General features: G+C 44.2%; 1 protein-coding gene across 1 annotated transcript in view; it reads left to right on the plus strand.

Moving 5' to 3' along the window:
• LOC147701678 (uncharacterized) overlaps positions 1 to 4706 on the plus strand; it is a 415435-nt gene extending 410729 nt beyond the window's left edge. The window contains exon 9 of the mRNA XM_086930313.1: positions 1495 to 4706. Within this exon, the coding sequence (XP_086786439.1) occupies positions 1495 to 1575 (81 nt within the window). The 3' untranslated portion in view covers positions 1576 to 4706. The remainder of the gene's footprint in view (positions 1 to 1494) is intronic.
• Positions 4707 to 10133: the final 5427 nt, after the last annotated feature.

The raw sequence follows: 10133 nt of genomic DNA on the forward strand, positions 1-10133 counted from the left end.
TATTGAACAGTCTTCTTTCTCATGCAAGAGAAGTGAAATGCTACAATCGTTAAGCAGACTGCAAAGTATAATGCGTACAGCGAGAATAGTATTATAAAATAATACTGCAAAAGCATTGTATGGTTTCTAAGCCATATAATAATACATATATAAATAACATCGACTAAAATACTCAACTGGTGCTTCTAAATATGCCTACCCCAATGTACCTAACCTAAGTCTAGTACGCGGGAAGAAGTAAGTATTATGTAGCATAGGTTTAGTTGTTTTTGCCAAGAATCTACTAAAGGCTTCTCTAGGTTCTAATCAGCTCCATACCTTGGTTTAGAATGAAGGAGGTCTGATATCTCTGTCTCATGACTCGATTTCCCAACACCCCGCAAGGGGAGCTTGGAAACACTGGAGCTGGATTCTCGGCAAGAGAAAGGCAATCTCTTGATCAGTGCTTCAGCTGGAGGGTCGGCTTCCTTCTGCACTTGCTGTAACGAGCTGCGTCGGGCAAGTAGATAGTCGAACTGGTCCGAACCACCGTAGTTTGTCATAGCAATTGAAGATATATTTCTACCTTGAAGGTGTTTAGGAATGCCATAGATTGACGTAAAGTCGGTCATAATAACATCAGCAAAGAACCCCTAGGGACTGGTTGTTCTTTACAAAGTACATGAGTTATTGTATAAATCAATAATCAAGCAAGGGGAAGTTCCCTAACTGCTTAAGCCGATTTTCCAAGAAATCGTTGCGACGTTTGGTACGGGTGGAAGTAGCCATGCCTGTATTTGGTCTGCATGGGCTATGTCTAAATAAGGGATCGATTTCTATGCCTATATAAGGGCAATATGAATTGTACCTATATAAGGGCATGAATCGGGAGAATTCACTCGAAGCCTAAAATGCTACACAACACCACACCTTGTATCCAATGTGGGATTTTGCGGTCCCTGCACTCCATCCTCATTGCTCCAAGGTAGAATTGCCTTGTCCCTTGGTCCCACTTCAGGTCGCCATGATACGCTTGCTTATGGCCTAGGATTCCTCTCTTTGTTTTCAAGTTATGGTTGACTTCTTTCCTCCTTTCCTCCTATCTTTTGGCTTGAATTACTTGTCTTTGTTTCTCTCTCTACCATGCAACTACGATTGTGCTCTTCTTATTTCCGCAAAAGGTTTTGCTGACTCTCCCCCTACATTCCTGGTTGCATTTCTTCAGGTACCATTATGACTCACTTCATATCTTGGAATTGATTTTTTCACTTTCATCATGTCTTCCCACACCTCAGGTACTGGACTATTTTATCTCTTGTGATACTCTTTGTTTCTCCTGCATTAGAGATCTTGGCTCTGATACTGGACCCACTCACGTCAATTGCACGACTCCGTGAAACTCCTTCTATATTCATGGCTTCATTTGTGCCACCTTTCATGTCCCTCTTTATATATGAATATGTTGCATCCCTTTGGACTCTTGTATCTGAAATCTAACAGTCCCTTTTTCCTCAGAAGCTCAGAAAACAAAGGTCAACACCACTAAGACATCCTGGCCGCGAGCAAGAGGTCTGTCTGGAGATGAATAACCTTTGAGAGAGCCAGATTGTCTTCCATGTCGGGGAGGAAGGGGCCATTGACAGAACCAAGAGGTGCCAACTCAAGGAATCACATCTCATTGGAGGACGAACCACTCAGAATGTGCACCAGATCTGGCTTGGACAGCATCTGCAGTTTGAACTATATTTAGGGGGCAGGTGATAAGTCTGTTCTTAAATGACAGTGCTCTAAACTGAACTGCAACCTAAGAAGATGGGGCGCTTGCCCACTAGCCCTTGACCTTGCAATGCTCTCTATCTTTGCAGTGCATAAGTGGTCAAAACGCGGGTCATGCATTGTACAAAAAACATCTCTGTAGCTGGAAAAACACATTTCAAGCACTCAACTGTCCCCGCAACCTCATACCTGGACAAAGAAGATCACCCTTTTGTCTGGGTAGTCTTCACTCCACATCTGTGTTCTATCTGAAAACATGTTGTACATTTTATGTAATTATTGAACAAGTATGTCACTTGTTCCTTGAAATACCGAAATCTCAGACTCTCCTGCTGCGTTTTGAAATTTTTCTAAATATAATATGGATAAATCTACTAATATTTCCAATTTCGCCTTACCAAAAAGTTTCAGGGGCTTGTATAAAACAACCCCCCCCCCCCCTTCACGACCTCTTCCTTTCAGCCATTTATTTATTGCTTTCATTCATTCTACAAAAAAGCACAGAGCAGTAACGTCTGCAGTCTAGTTTGGCCTTCTCTCCTGCTTTTTGATTACACACAACATTGATAGCACGCCCTGTTCTTCACCACCCCCTGCTCTAATGTTACATAAAGTACTCATTTGGAGATCCTTCTATACTTCCCAAGTATACAATCTTCCCAAATTACATACAAACATGTGGCATTGGTAACCCAACCAAACGAAGATTTCCGCCCTAAGTCTCACTGAACAGGGAGGAGCTACCGGCTCCATCTTTCTAGAAGGCTGTATTTGCAAGAATATAAATTATATATATTTACTGTAGTATGTGAGAGGCAGCAGTAAGCGGTGTGCCAGGCTGTTGTAGACGTGTGCATAAAATGCCAATTCTTGGTAGATGTCCCATTGACTGACCCTTTGGTACTTCAGCATCGTCTGGTGAAGAGATGTGAGCTCATCCTGCTCTAGGTCTCATGGAGACTGTGTGTAAATGATGACGAGTTGTATCAAAACACTGGATTCCATGGGAGTCCACCTTCATATGAGCTCCTCCACACATCACTGTGAATCCAAAATGAAGGCGGGAGACTGACAACAGGATTTCGAATTTTTATTGGGAAGTCGGGCACTTTATTTATTTATTTATTTAGTTTCTTATATAGTGCAGGAATTCGACCCCCGCAGGGGTATCTCCGAGCTTACGTTCTTACCATAAGCTGAACTAAACAAGGATGCACAGGCAGAAATACTAGAAAGACTACCAGGTCAGAAAAAAATGAGTCTTTAGGCATTTCCTAAATGCAGTCAAACTAGAATTTAGCCTAAGGGTGAGGGGCAAGGAGTTCCAGAGAAAAGGGCCTTTATAAGATAGAGCTCGCCCTCCCTGTCTCTCCTTTTTGATCCTAGGTACATGGAGCAGAGCTTGACTCTTAGATCACAAAGAGCGACCTGGCTCATAGAGTCTGAATATTTTGGACAGGTACCTGGGACCAACTCCAAACAGGCATTTATGAATAATGCAACAAATCCTAAATTTCACCCTCTGGCGAATGGGTAGCCAGTGTAACTTGTTTAGCAAAGGGCGGAATGAAGATCTGGCTGGGACATTTAGAAACAGCCTGGCAGCTGTGTTCTGAGCTACTTGTAGCCTGCCTAACTGTTCTTCATTGGCGGAAATGAACAGACCATTGCAATAATCAAGCCTGCTAATTACCAATGTCTGTACTAAGGTTTTTCTGTGGCTATCTGCTAAATAGACCGATCAAGCTTGACCCCAAGATTTTTCACTGTCTCCCTTGGGCATGGGGCAGGGCCTTAGTCAGGAGGCCACCACTCAGGTGACAAGAGGAGCGGGGCATCTCCGAAGAGCATGACCTCCGTCTTGCCCACATTGCACTGTAGGCAATTGGAGGTCATCCAGCTGGATATGGCTCTCATTCCTGCAGCAAAGAAGTTTTTAACTACTGGTGTCATGGTCTGGAAAGGGAACAAAACCTGGGTGTCGTCAGCGTAGGATATTGATGTGAACCCGTATTCTCTCACAATTTCAGCCAAGGGGGCCACATACACATTAAACAATGTGGGGCTTAAAGATGAGCCCTGTGGAACCCCCTTGGTGAGCTCCCTAGAGATGGAAAAGTGGGAGCCTAATCGAACACTTTGTGAGCGGCCAGTGATAAAACTCTGTAACCATGATAAGGCCACTCCATCGATCCCTACCCTCTTCAGACGACTGATAAGAATGTCGTGTGACACCGTGTCGAAGGCAGCGGACAAATCTAACAGCACTAGAATCATGGAGCCTCCTCTATCCTGTGCCATCCGGAAGGTATCGGTCACGGAGAGGAGAGCTGACTCTGTGCTGTGATTTTGTCTGAACCCAGATTGAGAAGGGTCCAGACCGTCCGCTGCCTCGATGAATTTAGACACGTGTGTGTTGATATGCCTCTCAGTCATCTTACTCAGATGGGGCAGGAGGGAAATCGGACGAAGGTTGTTAAGGTCTGACCATGGTAGCGCCGTATTTTTACGAATAGGGTTCACAACTGCCCTTTTCCAGACACTGGGAACCTGCCCTTCATTAAGGGAAAGGTTGATCAGGGTTTGAAAGCTCGGGCTAGTAAGCTACCCAGAGGGGCTATCATCTTTGCAGGCAGGAGGTCTGTGGGTGATCCTGATTTAATTTGGCTATATGAGGCAGTGACTTTGGACAGGCTAACCTCTGGAATCGAGGTAAGCCGGCAGCTTTCATTCGTTGGTAGTCGAGGACAGGAAGAATTAACATTGTTCTTGATATTTGATACCTTGGTGATTTTGTCATAAATAAGTTCAATCTTATTCTTAAAGAATGCGGAAATATCATTGCATAGAGTTTGAGTAAAATCATCAGGGCTTTCGCACGCTGTGGGATTAACAAATGATTTTGACGGTCCACTAGTAAATAAAACCCAGTGTTGTTTAGTGTGTTGAAATCTGAGGTGTTGTGAAATGTAAAACCCTTGGTCCACCTTCATGAAAGTTGATGTTCGACCATTTTGCTGGAATGGCCATTAGCAAGAGGTGTTTATAGGGCATGTTTACATCCTTTTTCTACTGCACTCCACGTGTTTTCTCTACATGGATGGTAATGCCTATGAGGCTCCTGGTGCGTGAGGAAAAAAAAGGGATAGAGGGAAAAAAGTGGCTGCACGGAATAGTTCTGGTCTTTTCTTAGTTAGCAGGGCTTTTTCTTGCCCCAGTGGCAAAAGTCTATGGGGCCCATTAGGATGGCAGGCGAATTTCCCACCGCCAATCTGGCGGTAGCCACCGCCAGCCTGGCGGGGGCAATCCGCCCGCCATCTGCACCTAAATTCCCCCCGCCATATTAGGATGGCGAGGGGGAACGCGGCGGACGGAAAGACAGTCCGCCGCTTTTCCGCCCCGGTCGCCTTGCGGCTGGGGCAGAAAAGGTTTAATATGGTGGCGGTGTCTATTAGACACCGCCAGCCATATTAGCATTGCCCAAAACAGATGCCTTTCTGTGGCGGTGATGCCGCCACGGAAAGGCATGCGCTCTTTACTTCGTGGGGCCCCTACGGGCTACCCGGAGTGAAGGACAGGTGGGGGGGGCACACGGGGGGTACCTGTGTTACCCACCTGCATTTGCATTACCAAAGCGGCAGGCAATGCGAGTTGCCTGGTGCTTTGTTAATGCAAATGCATATGTGCATTTTTAGCATTGTGGCAGGCGCTGCTGAGAGCACCGCCCGCCACAATGCTAAAAATGCAGTATGCGCCCGCCACAGTGGCAGGCGTATCCTAATCCCCCCCACGGGACCCCCGCAGTTAAGGCGGGCGGTCCCAAACTCCGATAGGATGGCGGGCGGACTAAGTCCGCCCGCCATCCTAATGACCCCCCTATATGTCTATTTCACCTGATTCTAAGAGTGACGCTCATCCACTATTGCAGAGAAGGGACACACTAGTTAACTCCAAGTACTGCTTAACATGGCACAGACAGTGGATGTGAATTCCCTAAGATTCCAGAGCATCACCCACCCATGGACTCCTGATGAAATTTCACCCTTATCTCCTCGGTAGTCTCCTATTGGTAAGATTCTGGAACTCAGTCATCACTGCAAGAATAGAAGTATTCTTGTAGCCGCTTACAATTCTTAAAGCACTAAAACATTGGTTCTTTCTCTCCACATAGTTGCTTGATACAAAAAACATAGAAAAAAATAAAATGGCACGTATGCAATGCAAAGCTTACTGCACCCCGTTTAAACCATGTCTTGGAATATAACCCAATTTAATTTTCGATGGAAATTTTATTTGATTGGTTTAGATCTCGTCAGTGATCAACAATATACGCAACCATTAAATGTTACTAAAAAGACTCTTAAGAGAAATATCAAGGCTCCAAATTACATCCAATAATACGAAGGTAAAAGGACTTTTGAAAATGTATTATAGCAGGTAAATTTAGGTGGGGTGACTTGCTCAAGGCAATAGGATCATTAATTTTAAGCACACTAAAGTTAAAACTACTCACCAAATACTTCCTATGTAGGCCAGACTACATTCAACACCCTGTCAGCTATGCATTATGAGTGTACCCTCAAGAACCCAATACAAATCAGAACAGGTGCTGCCTCCTCAGATGTAGGAAACACTATACAAATTAATACACAATACAGTTTTAAAATTTGTATTTCTTTACTCAGGCTACCTGTACCAGCAAGTGTGTATGCATGCATATCTATGTGCGTGCAATGTCAGATGTTGAAATTTGAATGCGTACAGGTCAAGAGGGTGGGAGAGAGGCAGAAATGTTTGGTACCAGGATATGTGAATACCTGTGTTCCCGTGCTGTATTTCATGAGGAACATTAATGCCTAGAAGTAACACATCTGCAAGTATGATCTTTAAAAGTGTTGGTGAAAAAAATAGTCAAATGATGTCAACCAGGAAATAAAGTCCTAGAGGGGGTCGCGAAAGAAAGGAACAGAACTGACCATGTGAAGTATCTCTGTCTCTTTGGTGAACGGTAAGAATGCCCATATGACTAGCTGCTGTGTGCCACGAGTACTCACTAGAGAGGAGGAGACACAAATGCTAGGAGTATGCCAAGGTGACTGGAATCAGGAGTCAATCATTGACCTATGTGGTAAGAATTGGCAACTTTTTGTAGTATAAAGTCTGGATTACTGCCGGGTAATCTTAATTTCTTCCGTTCTTATATGTAAAAAATAGGGCACATTTTGTGGTATAATGTCTGGATAAATTACTGATGATCTTAATTATTCCAATACCGTATTCCTCATCTCATTATTTACTATATGCACTTGTGAGGAAATCCCTCACTGCAATGGCCTCTAACAAGCACCTCAAAAAGAAACACAACAAACCAGCAACACCTTGCCCCTACTACAAAAAGGGAAATTAGGGTACCAATTTTCCTGAAAATACCAACCTTCTACAGCCACTCACCAAAAAATAAGACAGGAGGGAGGGAACATAAGTAAATGGGATGAGTAACACGGAATCGGAGTAATGAAGATTATTGGTAAGTAAACCAGACATTACCTCTTCATCCATAACTGTATAAACAAATGTTCATAATGAAGACTCCACCCAGCTCTGCCCATGAAGCAGCCATACCGTGTGTTAATCAAGGCTGAACAGAACCTGAAGGACATGATTAGCTTTGGAGTAAGAAGTGGAAATGATCTTCTTTGTCCACAGAGGCAAAAAGGAAAGGATATATTTTTCCCCTTATTTGCTTGACCAAAGGTGACCAAAAGAGCATAATTTCTCCTGAACTCAGAAGATTTAGTCAGATAGACTCTAACTGTTCTGACCACATCTAAAAGAGAACATAATTTGAGGAAGAACAGAAAGAGAAATTTCCTGAAACCTATGAAACACAAAATTAAATCTAGGAATAAACTGAGGGCCAAGTTTTGACACAATATGAGCGTCAAAGAAATGAAGGTAAGGAGGATTACAGATGAAAGCTGAAAGTGTCCCTAACCTCCTGGAAGACACTAAAAAAACACCTTCAAAGACAAAAACATCAGAGAAACCTCAGACAAAGGCTCAAAGGGAGGACCTTGAAGATACTGGAAATGTATTTTTTACCTTAGGCCTCAACAAGTCAAAGTTCTTATGAAGCTTAGAAATCCAACCGTCAATCTCAGAAAGAGACCCTAAAGGAGAATTAACAGCCTTGATTGCAGCTCCCAGACTTTCAATGTAGAAGAGTACCAACCCTAGTCAAACACCTCTTGTAAGAGCTACAAGATAACCTCAGAGGGGACAGCATCTGAGAAATTCTGTTATTCTGACACCACTAAGAGAAAGAGGCCCAGTGGTGATCATAAGACTTTCTGGTGGATATCCTCCTTGAAGCCTGAATGGAATCCGATACAGGAATAGACATACCTAGATTCCTAAGCCCTTTATTCTCAATCTGCAAACCGGTAACATTAACCTCTGCACAAACTGAAGGGATAACACACAAGGAGCAACAATCGGATTTGGAGATAGAGAAAGAAACCAGATCTGAAACACTAACATTTCCATCAACCAATGTCTCTGAGGTCAAAATGGACAAACTAGAACCATATAGAAAATGAGGAATTAGGGAAACTGGAGGAAAGGCATACAACAGGTAGTTCGGCCACTGGAGTGTTAAAGGATCCACCCCTGCTGCCTGAAAAAATATGTGGGAAGAAGAGCATTGGTTTGAAATGCAAAACGATCCACAGCAGCACTGCCAAATCTCTGACAGATCATCTAGAATATCTCCTTCATGATTCTTAAATCTGGGTAGAGGTAAACACTACACAGGGAGTCTGCTACAATATTGTCCTAGCCCTGGAAATGAACTGCTCTTGAAAATAAGTCTCTTTCCTGCCCAATCCATTATCATCTGCACAACATGATTCAAGGAGCAGCTGAAGCCTGTGCCAAATTGTCTGTTTGTATATGGCATGGTCACAGCATTATCTGTTCTCACAACTACATCCTTTTGAAGGATTCTGGCCTAAAACCTCTTGACAGCCATCCAAATAGCTCTGAGTACTTTCCAGATGGAAGACTGGATCGTCCAAATTCCTTGGACTGCTTCTAAACTTAGCAGATGATAGAAGCAGGGTCTGGGGGGCAATTCTGTTATCAACAAATGTTGATGTGATGAAAGAGAGATTTCCCTCTTCAGTTTGGCTCGCACCAACCTCTACTGAAGCAGCGCCTCAGGGATTGACCTATCATAATGAGGAGCTCGAAACTGTTGGAAGTGAGAAGCTGGTGATGGAGAACATGGAAGACCAGAGGCCCTGACTGTCTTCTGGCCCATGGAACCACAAACTGAGAAGTAGCTAAAGAAAAGATGAAAAGCCATATTTTAGAATGGAGAGCAATCCTTTGCCACAATGAAGTTTCAAAGGAACTATAGGAAATAGAGAAGAGAATGTTAATGTTAAGCTATTTATAAAGCGCAACGTATACCTGGAGGTGTATGTATGTATGTATGTATAACACACTTGTAAAGCGCTTGCTGTCACCCAACGGGCATCCTGGCGCTGAGATCTAACAGGTCCTGAAGCACAATCAAGAGAAGGGTCAGAGAGTGATTATCCTAGCCTGGGGAATAAATGAGTTTTTAAAAGTTTTTTAAAAGAAAGGAGGTCTCCCACGCATCTAAGCGATAGTGGCAAGTCGTTCCACAATTTGGATGCCGTGAAACCAAAAGAGCGGCCACCCATTCGCTTTCTCCGGAATTTGGGAACAACCGCCAAATAGGCGGAGGCAGACCGGAGAGCTCTTGCGGGGATGTACCATGTGAACATCTCCTGCAGGGGCAACGGTCCAGAGTCATGTAGAGCCCGGAAGACCAAACAAAGCGCCTTAAATTCAATCCGTTGAAGGATAGGAAGCCAGTGTAAATCTCTGAGAGCTGCAGAGGAGGAATCAGAGCGGCGGCGGGAGAGTGCTAACTTAGCCGCGAAGTTCTGCACTCTTTGCAGCTTACCTATCGCCGTGGCAGGTGCCCCCAGAAGTAGTGCATTGCAGTAATCCAGTCTGCTAAGGATAATGCTGCGCACTACTTCTGGTCTGGCATTAACAGGGAGCAAAGGAAGAATCTTCCTGAGAGAGCGCAGAAGGCCCATGCAGGTGGATACTGTTTTATCAATGAAACCGTCCAGTTGAAGACTTGGTTCCATTGTCACACCTAGATTCCGAACCGAGGTTGCTACTGCCGCCGTGCCCTGAAAGGAGGAAGGCCAAAAGTCTTGTGGCAAAGATCGAGGGACCCGGTCCACTGAGCAGTGTAACACCTCTGTCTTAGTGCTGTTAAATTGCAGCGAGTTGTTGCTCAGCCATGTTGCCGTGGTGACCATGCAATGGTGAAA

This window comes from Lissotriton vulgaris, chromosome 7, assembly GCF_964263255.1.
Source record: "Lissotriton vulgaris chromosome 7, aLisVul1.2, whole genome shotgun sequence".
In the NCBI taxonomy this organism is placed as follows: domain Eukaryota; kingdom Metazoa; phylum Chordata; class Amphibia; order Caudata; family Salamandridae; genus Lissotriton; species Lissotriton vulgaris.